Consider the following 27,390-nt stretch of genomic DNA (forward strand, 5'->3'; position numbering starts at 1 on the left):
ATCGCCTTAGTTACTAGCACTGAAAATCACCGCCAGTTCAATCTACCTGTCTAGTTCATTATTGTGGTTTGCACTAGTGGTCCGAGTTTTTGTGGCCTTCCATGGCACTTAACATGAATGCTTTCTAATACTTTATCTTTGAATTTGTTTTATCACGCAAATGTAATGTTTCAATCTAAGTTATTGATGAAGCATTATTCTCAAGAACCTCCTGAAGCAATAGCCTAATACTAGTTGATAGTGACTCTAATCTCTTTTTAGTAGTTTAATTTTACAAAAACTTTCTCAACTCAATTGGCGACGTTGTAGCCAAATAAATCAAAAAATCCAGATGACATCAACAAACTGTTATCAATAGCAATGATTTTAAGCAAAGCAAAGATGTGGAAAGCTAGATAAGAGGCTGGCCAAGAATGCTCAAACTTTATAATCAAATTCAACACTACCAATTTGCTCTAAGTGCTTTTACTTCATAACATGTTCTCAAACACTCTTAATTCACTCAATATCAGACAAGTTTTGTTGCAGCTCCACAACGACTTTCATTTCTCATCCTAAACCACAGCTTATAACTTCTTGCTGAAACTTATCGTTCTCTAGTTACAAGTATCTTCATCAGCTTCGACAAACCCCTTCGGATCAATAGTTGTGCCGATCATACCTCTTGGTATCGAACTCTTCCATGGTTTCTTTATCGCCTAGATAAATTGTTGCTGCTCGTGCAAGTGAGCGGGCTCTTTCTTTTCTGTCAGCTGAGGCTATAGCGTGCGCCACCCTAGGGGCGATGTTTCATTGTCGAGCCATACGACACCAATGAGCATGTATGTGGCTAGCAAGGCCTTGCATAGCTGCTTTTCCAAAGTAGCAGTCTTCTTTGCCCATTCCTATTTTGCTTAACACCTTCTCTTCATCGAGCGATATTATATATTGAAGTCCTGGACAATGGCATCATCACATTAGACAGGAAGGAGTGTGAAATTATCCATTATTAAAGCTAAACAGATCCATTCAGGCATTTCATCGAACATCTTTAGGGTGCATACGTGCCTAGAAGGAAGACACTCACATCACTTAAAATTTGCGATAAATCTCGGGTTGAAGGAATCACTTTTGTAATGGCTTGCTCTGAAGAAAAGTTTGCCTGGTCATACGACGAGATGGTGGAGAGGGGGCGTCAAAGATGGACGCGAGTCAAAGCGAAGGAGGCGTGAGGAAGACGAAAGAATGAAAAAGAAGAAAAGAAAAAATAAAAAACACAAACCACAAAACAAAAGGGAGAAAGAAGAACGAAAAAAATTGTATTTGGACAAGAATGCCCTAAACATGGACAAGATTACAGCGGATTTGTGAGTTTAAGCCATTATTTGAAACTAAATTGATCACTTAAGAGTTTTATTTAAAATAAAATCCACCTCGGATCCTTTTTTTTTGAAAAAGCGGCCCTACTTTAGATCCTTATTTAAAATTTTCACTTACAACGAGGCTTGATAAACCTATCAACTTGGAGTATTTTTCCAAGTCAAAGATTTTCTTTTCTTGTGGGGGTGACTCCACATTATGACGAAATCCATCATTTTCTCTAGAAAGGCGAAACTGTCCATAAAATTCCTATTGAAATCAAAAGTGGTAGACTTAAATTTATTATTTTCCTTGTTTTCCCTTTTGTAGGGAGAATATTGTTGGAGAAATCCTCGTGAAGAGTTTTGAAGTTGACAAAATGTTTCCGTCGGTCTAGTGAAGGTCCGCGACTACGTCGCTTAAAGTCGAAGACTTCCGAACTGAGACAGAACTTCAAAGACTCAAAGTCTATCCTCATTGACTACGATCCGTTGAAGAAAGGTTATCTCAAACTGGATGTTTTGTTCGGATTTAACCTTATCATCCGGAGAAGATCTCGTGGCTGGAGAAACGTATCGAGAATCTTTTGATTGATCAAGATTGATTCAATGACTGAAGATTCGATGATTGTCTAAATATTATTGAAGGTTACGCTTATGGAAACCGAGATCCCGATTGTATGGGGCGAACAGATTGATGGGCTATCAACGCGTTCCTTTAATAGCTCGAACGATCTTCCTAATTGATTCCGTCCAACGGGTAGATTGGAGGAATTCCTTTGGAAAGTGCCAACGGGTATGATGGCATAAAGGAGTATATAAGGAAGACATTATTAGTTGTTTAAGGAGAGTGTGCGATAGAAGAATTCCAAAGTCTGAAGCTCCTATTTGTTTAGATAAATCTCTTGAGCGAATACTTATATACAAAAGAGAGTCTATATTTGTGAGAGACCTTGAGGAGGTGTGATAGAACATCTACACTATGGAATCAAGGCAAAGCTGTGCTGTAACTTATCTTTGATCATAGTGAAATCCAGCCTAGGTGGAGGTGTCGGTGCGGAAGAGTGGACGTAGGCTTGGAATAAGCCGAACCACTATAAATCTGTGTTTGATTTTCTCTTCCTTACTCTCTCTACCTCGATCGTATTTCAATCATTAAGAATTGCGTCCGAATTTGAGAAAATTGTTTGTGCGCTATTCACCCCCCTCTAGGTGTTTATACTAGCAATATCAATTGGTATCGAGCACGTGTACTTACTTTATTTGAAGTGTTTTACTTCATAGTAAAAGATCCATGGCTAGTATGCTAGCACTAGGGCTGATGGAAGGGCAAAGCAATACCGCACCACCTTACTTTGATGGAAAGGATTACAACATCTCGGAAGAACAAGATGAAAGCTTTCCTACGATCAAAGGATCCTCTGGAATGGGACGTTGTAGAAAAAGGAATTACTCCTACCACGCATCGGTCTACGAAAGAGGAAAAGAAATGAAGAATCCGGAATGTCTCGGGAAGAAATAACCAAGAGACAGACACTCGATGCAAAAAGCAATTTATTCCTTATATTGTGCTTTATCACCAACTAAATATAATAGAATATCTTCTTGTGGTACAGCAAAAGAAGTTTGGGACCCCGATTGCATATCACCTATGAAGGAACAAGATCAGTGAAGGAAACAAGAATCAACATTCTTCTCGGTCAATACGAAGCCTTGAGAATGAAGCCGGGAGAATTTATATCGACATGTTTAGTCGTTTTTGCGATATTGTGAATGGTCTTGAAAATCAAGGTCAACCAACTTCTGATCCCATGAAGGTAAACAAGCTCTTTGCGTGGACTCTCAAGGGATTGGAATCACATAAAGACTTCGATAAGAGAGACGCAGAGAATTATGCCACTATCCGTCGACGAGATGATTGGAACTCTTCAGTCCTATGAAGTGGAAAGGATCAATGAAGATGAAGATCCAAAAGGTAAGAAATCCATTGCATTAAAATCAAATGATGATTACGTGATACGATTCTCAAGAAGATATGGACGATGAGGAGCTTGCTCTTATGATAAGAAGATTCATAAAACTAAGCGAAAAGGAAGAAGGTTCAACTCAAAGAAACAAGGCTTTCAAAGACAGCGAGACCAAGTCTGTTGATGATGAGGAACCAAACAAAGATGTAGTCTGCTTTGAATGCAAGAAAAAAGGGACACATCAGACCCAACTGTCCTCTTTTGAAGAAGAAGAAAGGAAAAGCTGAAAAATTTCGAAAAGCTCTCAAAGCTGAAACTTGGAGTGATACTAAGTGTGAAGAAAGTGATAATGAATATGCAAATCTATGTCGATGGCACAATTAGACTCGGACTGGATCGGACTCGGGATCGAGACTCGGACGGTGAATTTGAGGCAAGTAATTTTAAAATTCCTGTCAAAGTTTCTAAATATATTGAGGAACTATGCTTTAGTCTTAAGACTTCTCTCAAAAGTATTTCCAAACTAAAAGGAAAACTCAGCTCTAAAACAAAAGGAAAATGTTTTAGCGAAAGAGTTAAAAGTCTAGACTTGTCGTTTCCAATCTTAAAGAAAATGAAGAAAATCTTTTAAAAGAAAATGCGTTTTTAAAAGACTTATCTAATATATCAAAGAAATTTTCTATGGGATCTGAAAAACTTGAGAAAATTCTTTCAAAGACAAAGACCTTACTTCAATAAGTCTGGTCTAGGTATGACAGAAGAAACAATTCCCTTGATTGATTTTCCTAAAGTAAAAGAAAGAATTAAGAAAAGGCTTTCGAGTGAGGTTTACAAAAATCACTTCAAGAAAGTCTTTGTAAAACCTGTAGGTAGAAATGCTCTCGAATGTTCTAAGTGCAACGTTCGGATCACTTTGAAAAAGAGTGTCCTATGGTATGGAAACCTATTAAGAAAGTATGGGCTAATACATTTTATCTTACTAACACCAAAGGACCCAAGAAAATTTGGGTACCAAAGAAAGCTTGAGACTCTTTGTTAAATGCGGAGTCTCCATCAAGAAACAGGTAAAGTGGTATCTTGACAGCAGATGCTCAAGACACATGACAGGAGACTCAAATTACTTTATAAAGCTTGCTCAAGTAAATGGTGGAAAAGTTTCATTTGGAGGAAACAGCAAAGGAAGTATTGTGGGATTTGGAACCGTGAAAATTGGAACTCTCACAATAAGTAATGTTTCCTTAGTGGAAGGACTCAATTACAATCTTCTCGGCATTAGTCAATTGTGTGATACTGGTTTCAAGATCTCCTTTCAAGAAGGAACATGTCTGAATCGATAAAGACTCTACTCAATCTTTTCTGGGTCGAAGACATGGAAACATCTATCTTACGGATGTGAAACCAAATGAATCGCAATGTCTTATCTCAATTCAAGACGAAGCAAGCTTATGGCACAAAAAAGCTTGGACATGTCAATATGAAGCAATTAGCCAAAATATCATCAAAGCAGCTTGTTCGAGGTCTACCAAAATTGCCATACCAAAAGACCGATTCATGCACTCCATGTATTCGGGGAAAGCGGTAAGAAATTCTTTTTTAAGCCAATAAATCATGTCTCTACTAATCATGTTCTACGGTTGTTGCATATGGATCTCTTCGGACCAACCAGAACTCACGAGTATTGGGGGTAAGAAATATTGCCTAGTAATTGTTGATGATTACTCCGTTTTACTTGGGTATATTTCCTTTCAAGTAAGTCCGAAACCTTTTCGTATTTTGAAAAATTTGCTAAAAAGGTTCAAAATGAAAAAGGTTGTGTTATCTCTAGTATAAGAACAGATCATGGAGGTGAATTTGAAAATCAAGATTTTACAAAATTACTGTGATGAATAACTGGCTGTAAGCATATGTTTTCCTCTCGTATACTCCTCAGCAAAATGGAGTTGTGGAAAGAAAGAACAGATCTCTTCAAGAAATGGCTAGAACTCTTTTAATTGAAAGTAAAATTTCTTCTCAATTTTGGGCTGAAGCTATTTCAACAGCTTGCTATATCATCAATAGAGTCTTCTTAAGATCTATTCTTCAGAAAACCCCTTATGAGTTATTCAAAGAAAAGAAGCCTATTGTTTCATACTTTCATGTATTTGGTTGCAAATGTTTTATATTGAAAAATGCAAAAGATCGAGTTGGTAAGTTTGAAGAAAGATCAGATGAAGGTATCTTCCTTGGATATTCTATATCAAGCAAAGCTTACAGAGTCTATAACAAGAAGAGCCAGTCTGTAGAGGAGTCAATGAATGTCAAATTTCAAGACTCAATGCAAGATGAATCAAGTCAGACTCATCAAGAAGAATCTGAACCTACTCCAGACCCTCCAAAGTCTACAACTCAAGAAGCATCTCGGACTCTTGAAAACCAGCATCAGGTTGTTAGTGAAGAACCAAATAAAGAAAGAGATCATCAACTGAGACAAATCAACAAATAACCGGAAGCATAAGTCCAGTCATCCCAAAGATCTTATAATCGGCGAAATGAATGAAGGAATTCGCACAGAGATCAAAAGGCGAGAAGAGTCTAGTCTTTGTGGCACTCGTCTACGAAATTGAACCAAAGAGCATAGAAGAAGCTTTATCCAATGAAAGCTGGATTGAAGCTATGCAAGAAGAACTCGGACCGTTCAGCATAAATGATGTTTGGGAATTGACATCCAAACCAAAAAGGAAAAACTGTTATTGGAGCCAAATGGGTGTTCAAACAAGATGAACGAAAGGGAAAGTCGTACGAAATAAAGCAAGACTCGTGGCCAATGGATATACGCAAGAAGAGGGAATAGGCTGAACATGAGAGTGTTGAAATTAATGAATTTCACTAAAATCAAAACCAGATTATATAGAAGAAAACGAAATTTACGAAGTTTGAGGATCATGTGGTAAATTTTGTTCAATTCTTCGAACAAATTTTCTCCAAAGACCAGAAAAAGTATCTTTTTTTTCATAATAAGAATGGTTTTGTTAATAGATGCCTCTAGAGTACATGTTAAGCATAACTAATAGAAAATATTTTGGTGTCTAAAACGTCGATTACGAATAACACGAGAAAAATAGTGCGTGAAAGCACTTTTTAACAAAATCCTACTAATAATAATAATAATAATAATAATAATAATAATAATAATAATAATAATAATAATAATAATAATAATAATAATAATAATAATAATAATAATAATAATAATAATAATAATAATAATAATAATAATAATAATAATAATAATAATAAATAATAATAATAATAATAATAATAATAATAATAATAATAATAATAATAATAATAATAATAATAATAATATGATCAAATATGAAGTACGGATACAATTTTCATGGCACAAGTTAGAGTGTATTTAGTGATAAAATTAAATGGAAACTAATGGAGGTTAAATTTTCCACGAATATATTAATTTTTTTGGTAAATTTATCACAAACGTGTCAATTTGAAGTTCTTCATTGTATTGATGTTAATTAATATTACTTTGCTCATAGCTTATTAAGTCAAACATTCTGGTGAAGGTAGGTCTATTGAGAGTGCTTCAAAAAAACTAATTAGTAAGTTTTTGGGCGAATCATCTTGTTGATTGTTCTTTGTCTAATGCTGGGGTCTGGCATGTTTTGAAACACAAATTTGTGTTTGTAAATTCTTATCATGTACATGATAACTTTGTTTACACATTAGGATAACCTCAAGAGTGGTCCTTTTATTATTTTTCTTGAAATTTAAAATCTCACCAATACTTTTCTTCTCTTATTTTCTCTTTTCAAAAATGGATTACACGTGCAATATTGTGATTTTTCATCGGAAATGGTTAAGCACCGAGCAACCAATCTTTATTATGAATTTTGACAAGATCCATCCTTTCCGCGACTACGTGCTACTTTTGCATCGGAAGTGGACGACAAGACGGGGCCATTCTCACGTTTGTGCGATCCATCTGTCATAAACGCTGTCGTTTCCTGCCGCCATTTGCTCATCCCTTGTTACCAGCCACAAATTCTGCTACGATGTCCTTTCTCCGCACACTGTTTCCGGATAAAATCGATCGAGTACAGGCAAGCTCCCATCTTATTTTAAGGGTTTTTGATTTATGGATTTTACCTCGTGTCCTGCCAAAAATTACCGACATACTTCTTCCACTCGATTTTATTCTATAACTACTGAACTCGAGGATTTGATTGAAAGATAAAATGAAAGAACACCATCTTATTTTCTAAAGAGCATAAGATCTCATTTTCAATTTCCTCGCTTGAAGTCAAGCTCCAAGGAAGCAATTTTTGGACTTCGGAGAGTCCCTTGGTTCCGACGTGCATAATTTGCCTTTGACTGAATTAGGAAGATCGCTTAAATTCGAGGACTTGATTGAAATGAAAGAATACTATCTTATATTCCAAAGAGCACGAGATCTTATTTTCAATTTCCTCGCTTGGAGTCAGGCTCCAAGAAAGTGATTTTTTGGACTTTGGAGTCCCTCCGATTCTGAGGTGCATATTTTGCCTTTGATTGAATTAGGAAGATGACTTGAGCTAATGCATGAAAGTTGACTCGTGATGTCGTCCGATAAATAGAGGAGAATACACTAGTCTAATTATTGATCTAAACTCCACTTAAAAATACATGAACATATATATTTCCATGCGACTTCCAGCATAGATGTAACTGCTAAATTGAAAGAGCTCATTAATCTCTCAAAGCATGAAGTCAGTTAAGACCTTGCCATGAAATATGAGGCTAGAAATCCCTTCACTATTGTGCATGTATCACAGGCCGATAGTTTCCTTGGCCGCAGAATGACCCGTGCAGTGCCCAGTGGCCAGACCAGCTTTCCTTCTATAGCTGTTCCAGCGAACAATACGGTGAATATATTCTCTGTACAAGATTGTATCACGCCCAGCTTTGCTTGGGCGTATAGTTTATCGAGTGAGATAGCAAATCTCTACTAGTTTCGGCCTGCCATGACCTCGTCAAGAGAGCAGCATTAGCTCCCGACCAGTTTGTGCACGGAAAGCCAACCCCGCCTTCAGCTCCTAAATGATATAATTATTCTATTCTAGAACTCCTAACACTAACCGTTCTAACGACACTCCCACTGACTGGTTGTGTTCATCCCCTCTGCTTCCTCACTCTTCATCCAATAACCCCAAACATCGCTAACAAGTGTCACGAGTACAGGAGGATTTACGGACCGTGACACATGCATGTTGGTTAAAAGAACCCTAAAAGGGTAACTTGCTCACCTTTAAGCAAGATAATTAAAAGCATTATAATATAATCCTTAAATTAGCAGCAGATCCAGAACTGTTTTCAGTCAACGAAAATTCTTAGCTGGCCCAAAAGCAAAATCGGATGAGTTCATTCTCTTGTTTACAAAATCTAAATAGTAAATACACGTTCCCACCACCTATAAAAACATTCGCGATAGGCATTCCACTTCAAAGCCAGAGAAGACCCTAGAAAGCAGTTACTAAAAAACCTCCGAAGATGAGATTCGTCATCCTCGCTGCTGCTGCTGCCGCCGTCCTCCTCCTCCAAGTCTCGGCCTCCAGTGCCACCCGCACGGAGGCGCTGGTTGGGGGTTCCCCGGAGGCGCTGGTGGGGGGGTGGAGGCCGATAAAGAACCTGAGCGACCCGTACGTGAGGGGGATCGCTGAATTCGCCATCAAGGCGCACAATGACGAGGCCGAGACGGGTCTGGTGCTGGTGAAGGTGATGAAGGGCGAGACGCAGGTCGTGTCGGGGGCGAACTACAGGCTCGTCGTCGAGGTCAAGGATGGGGCCGACACGAAGAGCTTCGAGGTCGTCGTTTGGGACAAGCCGTGGGAGCATTCCAGGCGTCTCACTTCGTTTACGGCCGTTCCGGGCAAGGCGTGAGGTCGTCGTTTCGTCTTACCTGTTAATAATCATCCTTAGACGTACCACATTTTCAGTAATTTGATGATAAAGCTGCCATATAAATTGAGGAAAGGAACTTATTTGGTGCTCCCTTTGAAATAGATATGTCTGTCTTTTTCTTTTTCTTTTTTTTTTTCCGTGGATCTCACTATTGGATGGAATTGGGAATGGGAAAGCAGATAAATTTCAATGATTCATAAATTAGGTTATCGCAAAGAAAATGAAATTCGGGAAGTTTGCCCGTTTGTTTCGTGAAATAATTAGCTAATAAAAAATATTTTTATCATCAATAATAATTTATATTTAAATATTTGATTTGTTCATTTATTTTTGTAAATGATTCATGCAATTATTTTTTGAAAACATAAATTTGAAATTATTCATTTTTGGTGAAATAAACGGAATCTAATATTGTTAATTTCATTAAATAAATCTTCTTCCGAGACTCAGAAACTACCGTGCTGTCTATGGCAACGACGACTATCGCACACATTTGTTGCAACTTTGGCAAAAAGTATTAGAGGGACGAGAAATTTTCTTTTGATCAAGGCTAAGTGGATAACAAGTTTAGCGTCATTCATTCTCGTAAGCAAATCCGTCACCGAAAATGGTCTAATGATTCCTTTCGTAGCTCTGAGAGTTGTGCTGCTGGGAGTTGAATTGAGGTGCCTGCTTAATTGGCAAAACCCTAAGAAGAGGAGAGCTCAAGCTGTGACGGAAGCCACACGACGAAGGCGTTCCAGATTCATCCTTTTCACGACCACTTGCGACTTGTTCATCGGTGATGGACAGCAAGACAAACCATTCTAACGTTTGTGCGGTCCATCTGTCGAAAACACTGTCATTTCCCGTCGCTATTGCTCATCCCTCACGATCCTTCGAAAATTCTGCCTGCGATTTCTTTTCTCCACACTGTTTTTTTGGGATAAAATCCATTGAATGCAGATGGTCTCACATCTTTATTCTTGGGTTTTGGTCTCTGGATTTTGTCGAGCACCCTACCTAAAAATCAGAACGTACTTTATCGACTTGACTATATTTTGTAGCTACTAAACCCAAGGATCTGATCAAGAAATAAAATGAGACGAGTACGATCTTAAATTTCAAAGAGCGTGAGATCTCATTCTCAAATCCGTCGCTTGGAGTCAGCTCCAAAAAAGTTAATTTTGGACTTGGAGGATACCCCAGTTGTGACGCATAATTTTCCTTTGGATGAACTGAAAAAGTGGATTTAGGCTAGTGCTTGGAGTTGACTCATGATATAATATGACAAAAAAATAAATGAAAATTTACGATTTGATGAACAGATTATATAATACATGAGCGTGTATATTTCTGTGTCACGATTAATTTTACCTAACGAAATCCAGAACCATCGCCACGTATTTAGTATTTTCCTTTAACATTTCCAGACTCTCTCTCACTAATGCGTGGTGAGTTTGCGTGAAGTAGCTTGACGAATTTGACGAAATGGAAGTGTTCCATATGTTTGTGGGAAAAGAACTTTGGGATGGAAGAATTCACTGTCAAGGTATAAATTATTGTTCCATCAGCCAATGATAAAGGAATTTAAGGTTCACGACCATTGAACTAGGTAAAGAACCAAAGGGATTTAAGGTTTAACCAACAAATTAGATAAAGAACGAAAAGAATAATTCACTTAAGAAAAATTCTAATGCATTATCAAATCAAAACTCTGCATACAAACAATAGAGAATGCACTTTTATTTAGAGAGAGATTAAGACACAATAACTTAGGAAACATCAAATTAGGGGATCAACTTAAATTTGGAAGCTACCCTTCAGCTTTTAAATCAGCTGAAAGTGCCTTTGTTCTTCAACTTATTGAGACTCCATTTTGGACGCTTTCCCCTCATTGCTTCTATAGGATCATGTTGTGCCCGAAATGTCCCTTTGCTTGCACAAACAACAAATGGTCTTCGATGGAATTCGATACTCCTGCATCACTCAACGCAGATTGATGGAGATGTAACCTCTAATTAGATAGGGCTTCATCCTTAAGATGTGGGAAAGGTCTCCAACAATGAAAGTTCCCGAGACGCCACAATTACCTCTACTTAAAGGACCTCGACTATTAAAGTTTCTCGGACCGCTTTTGCAACTTACTAGACATTACAGCAGCTTTGTTGGGAAAACTTTTTATGGCAATTTAAGGTTGACAAAACCTTCTATCTCTCGTTATTGATTAATAAATACAAATGTAATCTCATTTCAAGAAATATTTATATGAATGAAGTTTTATCTCTATTACGTAATCTAATGTACAACATGAAAAGACTGATGGAAGCTAGATGGACCTTGACATAAAGTGAACAAAAATATGAAGGACGAGAAGTTCATGAAGACTTGCAGGCACCATGACAAAATAAACAGCTGAGTGAAATCTTGATCACTAATACTCTAAGGAAGACCAAAGGGAAAATTGTCAAAAAAAAATAAAAAATCTTAAACCTATTGTACAACAGTCAATTCAATTATAAACTTTTCCTAATTTGGCTAATTTAATCCTCAACCTTTTGGTGATTTTCCAACAAAATTCCTTTAGCCAATTCTAGGCAAGAATCACTCATGTGGCAATCTAGTTTAGCGCCAGTCATCATATATGGTATGATTAGCGTTGAAATGGACAATATTTGCAATTTTTTAAAACTAAATCTCTTCTTCTTTTTTTTTTTTTTTTTCTTTTTCCCTCCTTGTTTTTCCTATTTTCCTCCGCTTGTCGTCAAGGCCTCAGTGATAGTTGCCCAACCGTTGTTAATTCTACGTGAAGGCCTGCAAGCCCTCATTGTAGCTAATGGCAACCTCTACCAAATATCGCCAAGGCCATGGCGACCAGTGAAAGGAATTAGGAAAAAAATAATAAAATAATAAAATAATAAAAGAACAGGAAAAAAAAAGAAATCGTCCATATCGGCATTGGCCATACCACGTAGGACGGTGAGCATTTAAATTGGTGATTTTCAATCAAAATTGGCTACAATATCTACATTGACAAATTGTCAAAAAGTTGATGATTAAATTGGCAAAATTTTTATAATTAAATTGGAAAATTTTATAAAAAAATTAGGATTGAATTGGCTGCCTTACAATGAATTTATAACTTTTCAGAATATTATCCCAAGACTAAACAGATAGCAATACATAAGTCAAACTACCAATGAAAAGCTTGGATAGACTCATGAATTGCTAAAAGAAGTAGCTCATACAATCAAGTAAGAAGAAATTATTGTTCACGTATTTATGGAATTTGGGTAAGAAGATCATGATATTACCTCGACTAAAATTGAAGTTAAAAGAAAATTAACAGCTATCTTCAAGCTTGTAACTCTAGAAGAAATATGTGAAAGAGAATTCAACTGATTATTATGGAATGGATAATTACCAATTGTAATTAACTCCATTTGAGGAAACCTCACTATTCAAAGAAAGATTTGATTGTATGAACAATCGGATCTTCGGATTCTCGAAAATTCGGGATGAGTGGTTGGTGTCAAGTATTGATGGACAATGATACGACGGCGGCACAGCGAACAAACCAGCGGCAACAAGCAAGGTGAAGCGACGACAAGAGCTACAAGCAATAGTACTCAAACATGTGAGAAATAACTAAAAGAAGAAAGTCAAACTTTCTCTCTTTTCCTCTCCCTGCTTTAGGAAAGTGGTGTCCCTGCAGAGGAGATAGACCAATTTGCCCAAGTCCTCTTTGATTCCAACAAGGAAGGTGAACGCCTCTATCTCTCTCTTTCTCTCATGTGTCTCTCTAAAGGCGTTCTCTGAATTGTGAAATCCCGACTCCTAATTTGTGAGGCATAATTTGATATATATAGTGTTAACCTAAGTCTAATCACGGACTTAATAAAGGCCTTTTTCTTGATTCATGGACTCTAAAGCCTAGCGTCTACTTCTTGATTAATTCAAATGGGCTGAATTATATTCAATTAAGCTTAATAAAGCCCCCCTGAAGTTCGGCCAGCACCCCACCAAAGCTTGGTGGAATTCTTCCCCTCTTTGCGAACTCAGTCTATTCATTTAAGCTCAAAATTTTCCACTGTTGGTCCGATTAAATGCAATTAATTGAAATGCACTCCTAGTGACTATATGCAATGAACTTATGTTTTTGCTAGGGCCCAGGGCAAGCCCTAATTTCTATGCAGTGAAGTAAGTGGGACACCAAAATTTATGTGTCAAATAGTGTGGTGGATGTGAATTGATGGTCTCCATTATTTTCCCCGTCTCACTTCGTTCTCCAAGAGGTTAACAACTTCAGATCTATCATCGGAGATTCTCTATAGCGAGGTCACACCTTTCACTGTGGGTTTGTTCTATAGTCAAGCCTCTAATAACTAGATTATTCATTTTTTTAAAAGGAAAATTGGCGAAAAGTCCGAAACCTGTTGTACTTTTATCAATTCAATCAAAACCTTTCCAACTTTAACAATTAAGTCTAAACATTTTCATTTTTTGTCAATTGAGTTCATCTAACTAATTTTAGCCAAAATTTGCTGACGTGGACAAATTTTTTTTTTTTGAATATATTTTTGGAATTTTAAAATTATTTTTATATTTTTTAATTTTTTAATTTCTTTCCCCTTTTTTTTTTTTTTTCCTTTGGCTGGTCACCTAGCCTCCTACAACCGACCAAAGGCCATGACCGAGGAGGGCGAGGGCAAGCCTCACTCATGGCTTGTGAGGTCGCCCCTCACCAAATCCTAGCAAGGGTGACCTCGCCTAAGGTCCACAAGGCCAACCCTCGTCATTTACCAAAGGCTAGGCAAAAAAAAAAAAAAAAAAATTAAATTTAAAAAGAAATTTAAAAAAATTTAAAATTTAAAAAATAATTTTGTTTATGTCAACGTCGATCATACCACATAAAATGATCGGGATCCACATTATGAATTCTAATCAAAATTGGTTAGATGGACTCAATTAATAAAATATCGAAATGTTTAGTACTCAATTGGTAAAGTTGAAAGATTTATGACTCAATTAATAAAAGTACAATAAGTTTAGAACTTTTTGGATAATTTTTCCCATTTTTTTTAGAAGGAAGTATGAAGTAGAGAACGGGAGAATTCACTCGACTAACTCAACCTAGAAACTCTTATACCAACTTGATGAGTGGCGTGTTAGGCTAAAATTGCTAAAAGAATTTGATGGAATGCATATGTTTGATGTGTTTGGAAAAAGAACTTTAAGATAAAAAAGTTCACCATCAAGACATAAAGGAATATTCCACCATTCAACAATAAATAACTTTAAGTTTCACCACCAATGATTTGGATAAAGAATAAAATGAATCACTCACTTAAAAGAAATCCGTGTATTATGAACTCAAAATCTTGCATGCATACGACTTAGAATGCACTTCTTATTTATTGAGGGAGTAAGACACAATTTGTTTGGTAATACTTTTGTTTCTAAGAATAATTTCTTTTCATAAATAATCTTTTTCAATTTCCATTCTTTAGAATAATTTTTGAGTAAAAGAACGCGTTTGATAATTATATAAAATTTTTATTCTTAGAATGAAAAAAGAACGGGAATATGTTTGGTATGATCCACAATTCTTTTTTTTTAACGTATAATTTCTTTTATTTTTTTAGTAATTTTTAAGATTTTTTTTTTTTTTCCTTTTCTTTTTATTCCTTGCCGCCACGGCCGATCGCCACCACCGATCACTAGTGGCCGATGATGGCCAGACAAGAGGGGCGGCAACAGGGCGCGGGCCATGAGGAAGAAGAAAAGAAAAAAAGAAAAGAAAAAATAACTTAATTCTAGAAATTATTCATAAAAACAAGAAATTACTTTTTTCTATTTTTTGTTTCTATTTCAAATATATTTCTCGGCCACTTTTCTATTTTGGAAAATAGAAAAAGTAGTTGATATTATTGAATGGATTTCATTATTTTTCTATTTCAAGGAAATAAAAGAATAGAAAAACAAAAGAATAAAAATATTGCCAAACAGAGCCTAAAGCCTAAATCAAAAAATCTTAAACTTGGGAACATCAAATTAAAAGGAAAAGTTTAACTAGGAAATGATCAAACTAAAAATCAAAATTAAATTAGGAAACTCCATTCCAAAATACAAATTATCTTTAAAATCATGTTGTGTCCGAAACGTCCCTTTGCTTGTATTTAATGGAATCCGATACTCCTACATAACTTATTACATCCTTAATTTAGCTTCCGTTAAATCGCAAGTCATTAATTTCATAATCCATGAAAAATTACCTTTCCATAAATTTCTTTTTTTCCCAAACCACGCGACATCCGTGACTCCCGCAATTCCAAGACCTATAAATGTATGTACCCACAAGTCACCACCCATAGAAACCATCGAGATAAGCATTCAATCTCAAACCCCACTACAAGGAAAAACAGTTACCAAAACCAAAAACCGAAGCCGAAAACCTTCGAAAATGAGACTCCTCATCGTCGCCGCCGCCGCCGTCCTCCTCCTCCTTCAAGTCTTGGCTGCCGGGGCCACCCGCACGGAGCCGCTGGTCGGGGGGTGGGAGCCGATAAAGAACCTAAACGACCCGTACGTCCAGGAGATCGCCAAGTTCGCCATCAAGACGCACAATGACCAGGCCAAGACGGGGCTGGTGCTGGAGAAGGTGGTGAAGGGCGAGACGCAGGTCGTGGCGGGGACGAACTACAAGCTCGTCGTCGCGGCCAAGGACGGGGCCGACACGAAGAACTTCGAGGCCGTCGTTTGGGACAAGCCGTGGGAGCATTTCAGGAGTCTCACGTCGTTCAAGCCCGTTTAGGGCAACGCCTGAGTCGCGTTCGTGAATAGTTTATAGTGATATTGAGAATAAAACAAGATCTGGTTTTCATTTCTTAGGATGGACGTTGTAATCTGATCTGATGGCCCGGTTTTGTTTGAAACGTCTGGTGCAACTTGACTGATCATATGTTTTATCTTTCCCTTTCTTGTTCTGCTTTTGCTTTTCTGGGTCTGGTCTTGCGTGATGCAACAGGCAAGAATTTCGTGAAGATGGATCAGATTAGGTGAGCTGAGATGAGAGATCTGCATATAGCTTTTGTCTTTTCCTTGGAGGAGTGCTTAGAAATTATTCAAATTTTGATCTTTGACGGTGGGGCAAGCAGATTTAAGGGATATTTCGGACGAATTACAATCTGCCGAAGGTAAGTTCTTGATGAAAACTCAGATGACTTCGGGTGAAATATAAGAATGGAAACTCTTCGTTGTTCTGCAACTCAGCAGTACCATGGCGATCACGTCGTCGATCGCAGCGCCATGATCACCACTCTTAGGCGACGACTGCTCGGTTATCACATCTCTCCGGCGATTTCTCTCTCTTCCGCCTCGGATCTACGGCCTGAATGTGCAGGACCGCCCATGATGGATGTCGGGATTGCGGTCGGCGCGGCGTATGGCAAAATGTCTCTCGTCCTCTTCCCCTCCAACCCCGCTTCCCGTATTTCCTTTTCCTCCATCGCAATGGTCATGAAGGACCACCGCAGCAATGGCAACCACCACCGTCGTGGTGGTCATCGTGGAGACACAACCACCATAAAGGTGGTTGTTGCCAACAATGGCTACTGGCTATGAGGATTTAAAAAAAAAAAAAAAATCAAGGATCATATCTTATCGTATTCTATCTTATCATTTCCAACTCTATCTTGACAAGCCAACTTGATCTCAATTATTTCCACTATTACTCACTGTTGACCGTATTATCTAGATTGACTTGGACCAGATGAATTGGAGTGTAGTGCTAAACAGTACATAGAATCGCGCACATATCTATTTCCTTATGGTATGTTTAGGGCTTTGAATTCAATTTGCGTAGATTGAATGCCTCGTTCAAATACCATCCTCAATTTCCTGTGGGCTGGCAATGCAAGGTGCTACACAAAACATATCAAATGAAATATTGGATCCATGGGAAGTAATTATTTGCACCATTGTATGAACAACCGGGGCTGAAATAACAAAAACTATGGTCCGTTATAAAATTGGATTTGACTACCTTTGCTCGAAGGTGTGCAATTGGGATTTGTTCAACTCAAGAACCAAGCGGACCGGCTATTTCAACCGCAGGAATGTTTCTCTCTATTGATGAAAAATTGCTTCTTGCCGACGTGGACAACCAATCATTTTTTTTTTTTGAAAAAAAAATGTTTTCCAAATCCTTTAAATGTCGTGAAACAAACGGAGCTTAAATGATTTGACAAGATATTTAAAAAATAATCAAGTTATTAATGATTGGACAAAACCAAGTTATATTGGATATCGACTATTTATATATAGGTTTTGCTCTTACCTGAACATCCAATTACTAAATCACCAGGTATACTAAGTGTTAGCAAAAATTCTTAGTATTGTTATCCTTACTCCGGCTTAACTCCCTAAAAAAACTCCCAACTTTAGGTTCAATTCTATCTAAAAAAAAAAGAAAAAAATTGTCTTTGAAAAAGAACTCAACTTTTACTCTAGACCCAAATGTGCCAATGCATCCAAAGATCGTTACTAATTTCTTTAAATTATCGACATCAAGGTCAACTAGAGGTCCATCGAGAGGTCCATTGTCATAACATGTGTCTTCATTGACACCATCACATTCATATAGAACAACAACAGTCTCTTGATGTTGATAATTTTACAGAAACAGTTACGACTTTTGGATGCTTAGGCAAATTTGGGACTACAATAAACTTGGAGATATTTTCAGACAAAAAGAAAAAATTTGGGACAAAATTGAAATTAAAGTTAGAGGTTTTCAAGGGAATCAATCCTCCTCCTCAAAATGACTTTTGAAGTTATTGGTATTTTTGTTCTAAAAGATTATTCCAGCACATGAAGCCCTAGATTGTGGGGCAGGCAATGCATTAAATGAGAAATGGAGGCATGTGAGAGTGGAGTTGGAAAGAAGCTGAGCCCGAGGGTCGATTGGATATAAATGCAAAAGTTGACTTAAAGTTGGATATGCTGTTAAAAGATTTTTTATTTTTTATTTTTTTTTTTTTTTATAGAAAGGGATGGGAGCAAATTAACTGCTGGTGTGTCTATTAATTGAAAAGTCGCCGACTCTGGTTCCTCCAAAGGTCATTTCTGTTGAGGCATGAACATTTAAGGACTGTGTAATGGATATGAGATTTTCATTTATACTGTCTTTTGTATATGATTTATGAGCATTTGGATCCGAAATATTCAATTCTACCTTATAAAATAAAGTTCGAAATATACTTGACATACATCCAGGACACCGCCAATGATTCAATTCCACAGAAATCGTGTATACAAATAAAAATCCTTCAGGTATATGTCTTAAAAATGAAGCCAATTGTAAGTTTGTAACACCCAAAAATTTAGATTATTAGGCGAAAAAAGATTAAGGTTTTAACTTCCGACTCGTTCTAAGTTAGTAAATATGCATTCCGTAGCAACTACACATATGTATAATTGACCCTTACAAGTGCAATTTTATTTATTTATTTATTTCTTATTTTGTTTTTGGAAGGAAAGTGGGTAATATATACAGATCAGTTCAAATGGTTGTTTTTGTCTTGATAAATAACTCGAATAGGTCATGAGAGAAGCGATGTGCATGCTTTTGCGATCAATCGTTGTGTTGCGTGGAAATATATGATGTAGCTTAAAGAAAATGTCCAATTTAGAAAATCATTCTTAGTGAATGGAGGGTAATAAATATCAGCACAATATTGCAATGCAGTTTTTGTTAACGCGCACCATGCCATACAAAAAGAAATAATAATAAAAATCATCCCTGAACTTTATTTATTTATTTTGTGTAATGTGATTTCTGAACTCTGCTACAATATACAATATCTTCATTAGATTTATTTTGTTCCATATGATCCTGAAATTATTGGTAAATATTCGATATAATCATTTCATTTACTCAAAAAACAAATAAGACATTATTTGATTACGTGAATTATTATGTATCGAGTTGGATTTTTAAAAATGATAAGTCAGCATGTTTGTCCTTATATCCATCTTTATTAGAAAATGGAAAAAACAAATTAAGGACTCCAAGTATTCCACGTGGTCATCTTTTTCCCAATTTGAGATTTATCGTAAGAGGACAATCTATCTATGATTCACTATTTGAACTTAAAGGATTTGAACCCACATAGTAAACTCCATTAACTTAAATTAATGGAATGATGTCATGAATCATAAAGGTAACAAAAGGAAGCACTTAGACTGGACCGAACCGGTAGGTTCCAAGCGATTCTCAAAAGCATCAATCTAGTTCCTGGTTCCAAAAAATTGGAACTCATGATTTTTGGTTCATATATGTGGAACCGTGTACCCATATCACCTAGACCAAACTGGTTTTTTCTTTTTAATTTCTTAAGAAACTATAAAAATTAATGTGAAGTTTATACTTGGAAGGAAAACTAAACTTTCAAGAAAGATTAGGGAAAAAAATACTTTTCCTCAAACTAGCTATCTAGTAGAAAAACACGGGATGCTTATAGATACAAGGAAAAGAAAACACTTTTGCACTCTACTTCTCAACTCTATGCGACCTTACTCTTGATACCCTAAAAGAAAAAACAAATAATTGGTGGATTTTCTATTTGTTAAGAGGTAAAATGCGATTTAATGAGAGAATATAACGACAAATCAACAACAACAACAACAACAAACATACTGCTGATTTTAAGAGGCACTAGTTTGGTTCTCGATCCTACAAAATTAAGAACCGGCCCATGTTGTTGAATTCTCGATTCCCGAGTGAGAATTAGACTGCCCAATAATCGATTTCCTCTTGTCTACGAACTAGATTGAATATTTATCAATAATTATGGACACATCAAGCAAATTAGAAATTCAAGAATAACATTGTACATTAAACCAAAGTTTAATAATCATTTGCATCATTTTTCCTTTAGAAAAGGTAAAACAAGTTGTTTAGATTTTGAATAAAAAATGATAGACAACCGTCCAAGCAAACAAAACTTCATACTATTGTATTTACATCATAAGATTCTATTCTCGATTTAACATTGACATCATGTCAAGTGGTTCATTCGACAAAACACTTGATGTGATATTTTAATGCGTTATAATTTGGGTTAATATTTTTAAAAACTTCAAATTGGTACACATGTGACAAATTTATCCCAAACTATTTTTTTTTTTTATCATCAAAAACACAAAACTAATATACCTTTGCAAATTTACATCAAATTGGTATATTTGTGATAAATTTATTATCTATTAGTTTTTGTTAAATTTTACTATCAAATTATTAAGTTAAATGACATATGACAGTTGACTGGTATACCAATTTAGAACTTTATGCTATGTTTATCATAGTTTACAATTTTTGTGATTTTTTTGTAGTATTAATACAATTTAGCGAATGGTATATTTGTCACAAATTTATCAGTTTTTGGTTTTTGCGTTCAAATAAATTAGTTTGGAGTAAATTTTTCATAAATGTCTTGGTTTAAGACTTTTTATAGTCAATTGAGGTAAATTTGTCACATATGTACTAGTTTTGGGTTTTTCAAGGTATTAACCATTATATTTTGTTTATCTTTTACTATATCTCGACTACAAGTTGACTCACGTATTCCGATTTCATACGTAATCGTATACTAATGTACTAAGGTAGGAAATTCCTTTAATATAAAACGCATAAACAACTAGAACTAAATTAACAAAGAAGATATAAGGGAGAGGGAGAGAGGGACACGTGTTAACGACCCCGAAGGAGGGTTCGAGATCCGTTGGTCCCCGCCCGATCAGCTACCGTGCATCCGCGGCCACCGAATCGCGACCTGACGACCGTCGGATCTCTCGCCGGGTCGCGATCTGACGCCCCATAGCCACGTCCTAAAAAAAAAAAAAACTCCGAATAAAATAAAAAATTTAAACGAAAAATAGGGAAAAAAAAAGAAAAAGGAATGAAACAAATAAATTAAAGAAATAAAAGGGAACTGCATGAAAATCAGAAGATCACGTTCTCTCTCTCTCTCTCTTCTTTCTCTCTCTAGCTCTGCAAAAATCCTATCTCGTCATGCCCGATCTGTTCTTCGCCAAATCCAGGAGCTCGGCCGGGAAACCCTAGGGGAGTAGTGGGGATTAGCGGCGGCGGCGGCGGCGGCGGAGGAGGCGGCGGAGCTGTAAGTAATCTCCATGGAGGATTGCGCGGGAGGGAGCGAGCGTCGGTGATCCGGCGGTGCCCACGTCCCGCGATCGAGCCGAGCCGAGCCGAGCGGAGCCGAGCCGGAGGGCGTTGACGGAGAGCCGCGGCGGGTTTTGTGGCGGCCGCCGATGAAGGGGCTGTTCAAGTCGAAGCCGCGGACCCCGGTGGACGTGGTCCGCCAGACGCGCGATCTCCTCGTCTTAGTCGATCGCAGCGGCGATGCGCGCGAGAGCAAGCGCGAGGAGAAGGTGCCTCCGATTTTCGGTTTTTCGTGGTTTCGATTATCCTTTTTTGTTTCTCTGTATGGAGTTTTTTTTTTTTTTGGATTCAACGGTTGAATTGGGCCGCGAGTGGGAAGGAGCTGGAATTGGTTTCTGTTTCGGCTGGTGGTTGGTTTTCCAATGGAGGGAATAAGTTGAGTTGAAAATTGCGAAAATTTCTGCAGTATCTTCGGAGTAGGAGTTCACTTCCGGTTTTCCTCTAAAGTTTGGCGCTTTTTAGCTGATACTGCTTCGTTAAGTATTCAACTGTTTAAGGGTCCTTGAATTCCTCACGGATTGGCTGAAGAATCTCGTCATTACTTGGTTATGTTGGCGCCGCTGAAATTTGATTAGCATGTGGGCTTTTAGGATGGAAAATAGTTCTTAGATATCAAGCTAGGCTCTTTTGAAGCTTGCCGTTTGTAATTCTCTGGTAGCTTAGCATATTGATCTAGCATTTGATCATATAAGCCAGAGTTGTGCAATAAGCTTTGTGGTTGGCCGAAACGACGTTGATCTTGCTGTTCTTTGTCCTCATGCAGATGGCAGATTTGTTTAAAAATATAAGGGAGATGAAGTCAATTCTCTATGGGAGTAGTGAAGCCGAGCCGGTAGCAGAAGCTTGTGCACAGTTGACTCAGGAACTTTTCAGAGAGAACACTCTGAGACTTCTGATAATTTGTCTTCCGAAATTGAACTTAGAGGTTAGCTTATCTGAGAGTCCCCCCTTTCAATTGGCTGGGTTTCGCGAGAGAATTCTTTTGTACTCCTTAAGTGATTAGTAAGAAAGTCTTGGGGTCCTTTTTGTGTGTTGTATTGATAAGCATCTACCTTTTCTTCAGGCTCGTAAAGATGCCACTCAAGTTGTTGCAAACTTACAGAGGCAACAAGTTCATTCGCGATTGATTGCTTCAGATTACCTTGAAGCAAATCTTGATCTGATGGATATTTTGATGGCAGGGTAAGTGGCCGTTTAAACTTTATGGTGTGAATCAGAGCTTATAACTTTGTGTCAAGACCTTATAGAAGGTCCTGCTTAGATTTTGATCTCTGCCCTGTCCCAAAAAAACGCCATTTCTTTCGAATAAAAGTCGAAGATTTGTTGATTTCTTAAGCACTTCAAATAATGAAATTCTATCTGAAGTTACTGCTTTTCTTTTGCTGCTATTTCTTTTGTTTACTAGCATCTTTAGTGCAACAACAATTGGAGGAATGACATTCAAGATTGGCCTGGTTGGCAGAGTCCACTTTACCCACTGGGGTTATTGTTCATCAATCGCCTCCACTGCCTTGTTTAACCATTGGAGAAACACAAAAGAAAACTGGATAAAAAGCTTAAGAAAAATTATCTGTTAGATACAGAGGATTGGTCTTCTAATTTCTTCAATTAATTTTTTGGTAAATTATATATTTTGAAGCTGGTTTCAGTTTTCTTGCTAAATTGTACTGGTTGGTACTTCCTGTGCTTTCTCAATGGATGGGGCATATCTTTTGTTCCTCCAGCTGAGGAAATTGCCAGCATTAATATGTTTGGATGATTGTATGTTGTGATTTTGTTGTTTTTTGGTCACCTCAATTAGATGCTGTACTCATTTGCATCTTATAACTTGGCTTATGTTGTCTCTTGTAGTTATGAGAACACGGAGATGGCTTTACACTATGGGGCAATGCTGAGGGAGTGCATACGGCATCAGGTTGTTGCAAAGTGAGATTATAAACCAGGACTATTCATCTTCTTCTTCTCTCTGTTTCTCTCTCTGTTTATAAACCAGGACTATTCATCTTCTTCCTCTCTCTCTGTTTCTCTCTCTCTCTCTCTCTCTCTCTCTGCTTATTTTCTTAATAAGTTTAATGACCACTTTTTGTTGCATGTTAGCTTATTGAGCTACTTTATATTCTTACTTTTGTTACTACTATACCGTTGTGTTGTTTCTTCTAATTCAGATAACAACATAGTTATATACATAGTCAACTAAAAGTCAACACCAGGGGAAAAGTTGTGCTGTTATATCTTTCAAAGTAACACTGCAGGACTTGTGCTTTTAAGATTGAGCATGTCAGAAATATGTCTACTCCGGGCATATGATACTGTTTGCTAGTATAATCATTTTAACAAGTATACAACGTTATATAAATATTTCTGTATTTCCATGGAAACCTTTTGCATTATCGACTACCATATATGTTTTTTGTATGTATATGTGTATTAACATACATATTGACATCTTGGCTTTTCCAGGACCCTTCAACATCATTACTGTCTACTATATCACTGTATAAATTACGACTAAGAATAAGTATTTGTACTGAAGAAGTTCATGTGAAAATGAAATTGTAAGTACTGTATCAGTGTATCAAGCATGAGACTTTTTGCCCAGTTTGTCAGGACACTTGGATGCCACAAAAAATTCATGATTCATCAATTTGTGGCATCAGGGAACTTTAGGGAAATGAAGTTTGAGATATTATTAGATGTCAGCTTAAATTTTGATATGCAGTTTGCTTTGCACAGTTTTGGTAATGATCTGATGTTATTTACTCAATTTGTAGGTATGTGTTGGAATCACAGCACATGAAGAAGTTTTTCGATTACATTCAACTCCCAAATTTCGACATTGCTGCAGATGCCGCTGCAACCTTTAAGGTCAAGTACAAAAAACACTTTCTTGCAGACATTAACTCCGCATTCTCACCAAATATTAGCAAACCTTGGCCTTTCATTAGAGAGAGTTTAATTGGACATAGGAATTGCTCTGTTGTTTATGGCTTTTGACCATGGTGTGGAATGGGAATGTGACTTATCTGAGGAAATCTTTGACTGTCTTGGTTATCTGGTTCTTGTAATAATGGGTTACTTCTTTTAGTGGCATTTCAGTTCTCCTTCATGCTGCAGTTCTTCTATCAAGGGAACAATTGGTCTTCTAGTAAACTGGAAACGACTTTCCTCTGAAAATAGATTCTCACTTCACAGTCTGACCATATATTTGTTTACAGTAGAGGTCATATATGTAGCCTAGACTGGTTCAGTGGGTAAGATTGGTTTTCTGAGCAGGGGATTCTCCCCTTCTGAACAATGAGAGAAATGGAAGTTAAGTTTTTTGGTTTTTGTTCCTAACTTTTGGTAGCCTAGACATTGCCCTGGTTCTGTGACATGCTCTGCACATAGGCTTTCAATTTACATGATTAGTCCATGGAAGGTTCCATGCCACAGCCTTTGGACTCCACCACCTGCCCAAAATATTACTTGTCGGAGTCCTATGGTTCTGGCTCTTCTTTGCCGTGTATGGTTTGTTAACTAAATTATCATTATACATAGTTGATGAAGATGCTAATCTGTTTTTGCAACTTACCAAACAGGAAAAGAACAAATTATTTTTGGTGAATCATGTTTGACAAGTATACATGCATTGGTTATACCTGACACTATCTACATTTGGTTCCAGGAACTTTTGACGAGGCATAAATCTACTGTAGCTGACTTTCTTACCAAGAATTATGACTGGGTAAGCAGTATTTGTATGGCGAAGTTGTTCTTTGGGTTTGGCATGTGCATTAGTACATGCACACCAGATAACTAGTTTTTGTACGCTATTAGATGTAGTTACACTCAACAGCCCACAGGACAATATAAACTCACACAATGACAGTTTATATTGTTCTGGGGCCTTGAAAATTTTAGCTTTGCCACATTGGGACTTGGTTTGCGGAGTAATCAACTTTGGAATTCTACTGCTTATCATCCAATTTCTTGTCTACATGATTAAGTGCAAATATTTGTGCGATCCTTTTGTTCTGTTTTTCTTTGGCTGAACAAGTGTTTGTCTTGTTGTTTCTTTGTTGTTGCTTTTACAATCTCACCTAACCATGGGATGTTGCAATTTTAGAGATCTCAATATTAGAACATTTGAAGTGATTGGCTTACCTTTTATTTCTGTGGGTAGTTCTTTGAAGAGTATAACTCGAAGCTGTTGGAGTCAAATAATTACATCACCAGGCGGCAAGCTGTAAAGGTAAAGCATCTATCTAATGGCTTTTGCAAGCTTATGCTCTGAAATACCGCAGTAGACTGCAGATATACTCCCCACCAGTCCTTTTTTAATTTTCCTGGAGAATGTCCTTTCTTTGAGAAATTCTAGGGAACCAAGTACAATTTATGTTTTTGACCCAAAGATAGTGTGTTGGAGATGTTTTAGAATCACGAAGTTCTTTAGATTTGAAATGTAAACCTGATGGAAACTGGGCTGGAGATTTCAAGGAAATCTGGTTCCTAGAGTTTTCTTAGCATACATTGCAATGAAGTTTCCATTATAGGTCATTGCATCATCGGGTTCTGTAAATAATGGAATGTAGTCTTATTCATTCTTTTATTCTCCTTTGTGGCAGCTTCTGGGAGATATGCTGCTTGATCGTTCAAATTCAGCAGTGATGACCCGTTATGTTAGTTCGAGGGATAATTTGAGGATTCTCATGAATCTTCTCAGGGTAATTGCTTTTGTATATGATATTCTCCCCTCACTGAAATTATTCTGAATCTCGGCGGACATATGATGTCCCCTTGGTCTTTAACCCCTCTTATAGTCTATGAACTCATGTATTTAGGATGAACAAAGTTTCAGCTTTTGGATTGTTAATTTCACGGGTTTCCTCTGTTTTCATGGCCATTTGAACTGAATTTACCGCATTAACTGCTAGCCTTCTGCAGGAGTCAAGTAAGAGCATCCAGATGGAAGCATTCCATGTGTTCAAGGTATTATTTCCAGGGAGAGCTAAGAATGTGAATTTACATCGTTGCTTCAACAGTTCTCTAAATTCTCGACACTTCTAACTTCTGCAGCTCTTTGCTGCCAACCAAAACAAACCTCTCGACATCATCGGCATACTCATCACAAACAGAAGCAAGCTTCTCCGCCTGTTTGCTGACTTTAACTTTGATAAAGGTTAGGAGATAGTCAATTCTCTCTTTCGGAAACTCATGCTATTAGCGACCGTGGACTTGAGTGACACGTTTAGTTCTGTCTTGTTGCAGTGTATGAACAGTTTGAGGCGGATAAAGCTCAAGTAGTCAAAGAGATAGAGGCGCTCGAACCAAGGGAAAGCTCGTGAACAGGCCCGTTTTGTATTTTTATGTCCATAAGTATTATGGTTGTCCTCCCAATTATATAACTGTGAATTATGAGAGGCTCTTCATCTTCTGTAAGGTAAAAAGTTCCTGAATCTTGCCCGTCCTGCCAAGTAAATTATTATTATTATTATTTTTCAAACCAGAATGCAAATTTTGTAACCTTATCAATCAGCTTAGCAATTTGTGTAAGACACATCTGTAAGACACATCTGTATATTTCATTCCCTTCACTTTGTTAAAATCGAAATGCAAAGCTGGTCTGGCTGGTTTAAGGCTTGATATTCCAGCTCTTGCGATCGCCGTGACTTCGGCGATCTTCCTGTGTTTTGCAGCTGCAGTAACACGGTCCTTGCCATTCTCTTTGACGGAATTTTGGATGTGGGCGTGAAGTTTTCTTGCCGAGCTCCAAAGACGCTTTTTAACCGGCCTAGTGTGCAAATATTCCAGGAGCCTATATATATGCTAACGGCCAGTATGTTTTGGGGAAAAACCCCGTTTCCCATGAATTGTTTCCGACTTAACAATGTTTCGATGACAAACCACCCGCCGCGGTGGCTCTGTTGGGTAGGCTCCAGACTTCCATTCG

The 27,390-nt window shown here is 37.3% G+C and overlaps 3 protein-coding genes and 1 long non-coding RNA gene across 4 annotated transcripts; 3 read left to right on the plus strand and 1 right to left on the minus strand.

The window, feature by feature from the left end:
- Window positions 1-401: 401 nt before the first annotated feature.
- Window positions 402-1,174, minus strand: LOC104445631. The gene is made up of 2 exons (XR_726027.3): window positions 1,067-1,174; window positions 402-935 (listed from the first exon to the last, which is right to left on the minus strand). It is a non-coding gene; the product is annotated as an uncharacterized LOC104445631 (long non-coding RNA).
- Window positions 1,175-8,830: 7,656 nt separating this feature from the next.
- Window positions 8,831-9,220, plus strand: LOC104447535 (cysteine proteinase inhibitor 1). The gene has a single exon (XM_010061258.2). The coding sequence runs from the start codon at window positions 8,831-8,833 to the stop codon at window positions 9,218-9,220; it is 390 nt and encodes a 129-aa protein (XP_010059560.1).
- A 6,384-nt stretch (window positions 9,221-15,604) lies between these two features.
- Window positions 15,605-16,901, plus strand: LOC120294127 (cysteine proteinase inhibitor 1-like). Its single transcript, XM_039314105.1, has one exon. It carries the CDS (start codon window positions 15,684-15,686, stop codon window positions 16,032-16,034), a length of 351 nt encoding a protein of 116 aa, XP_039170039.1. The 5' UTR covers window positions 15,605-15,683; the 3' UTR covers window positions 16,035-16,901.
- A 4,317-nt stretch (window positions 16,902-21,218) lies between these two features.
- On the plus strand, window positions 21,219-27,029 carry LOC104445627 (putative MO25-like protein At5g47540). Its single transcript, XM_010059535.3, has 11 exons — window positions 21,219-21,670; window positions 22,225-22,386; window positions 22,525-22,643; window positions 23,313-23,387; window positions 24,233-24,326; window positions 25,126-25,185; window positions 25,624-25,692; window positions 26,066-26,164; window positions 26,385-26,429; window positions 26,517-26,619; window positions 26,709-27,029. Exons 1-11 carry the CDS (start codon window positions 21,551-21,553, stop codon window positions 26,783-26,785), a joined length of 1,023 nt encoding a protein of 340 aa, XP_010057837.2. The 5' UTR covers window positions 21,219-21,550; the 3' UTR covers window positions 26,786-27,029.
- Window positions 27,030-27,390: the final 361 nt, after the last annotated feature.

The sequence above is a fragment of the Eucalyptus grandis genome, chromosome 5 (assembly GCF_016545825.1).
Source record: "Eucalyptus grandis isolate ANBG69807.140 chromosome 5, ASM1654582v1, whole genome shotgun sequence".
NCBI classification, from domain to species: domain Eukaryota; kingdom Viridiplantae; phylum Streptophyta; class Magnoliopsida; order Myrtales; family Myrtaceae; genus Eucalyptus; species Eucalyptus grandis.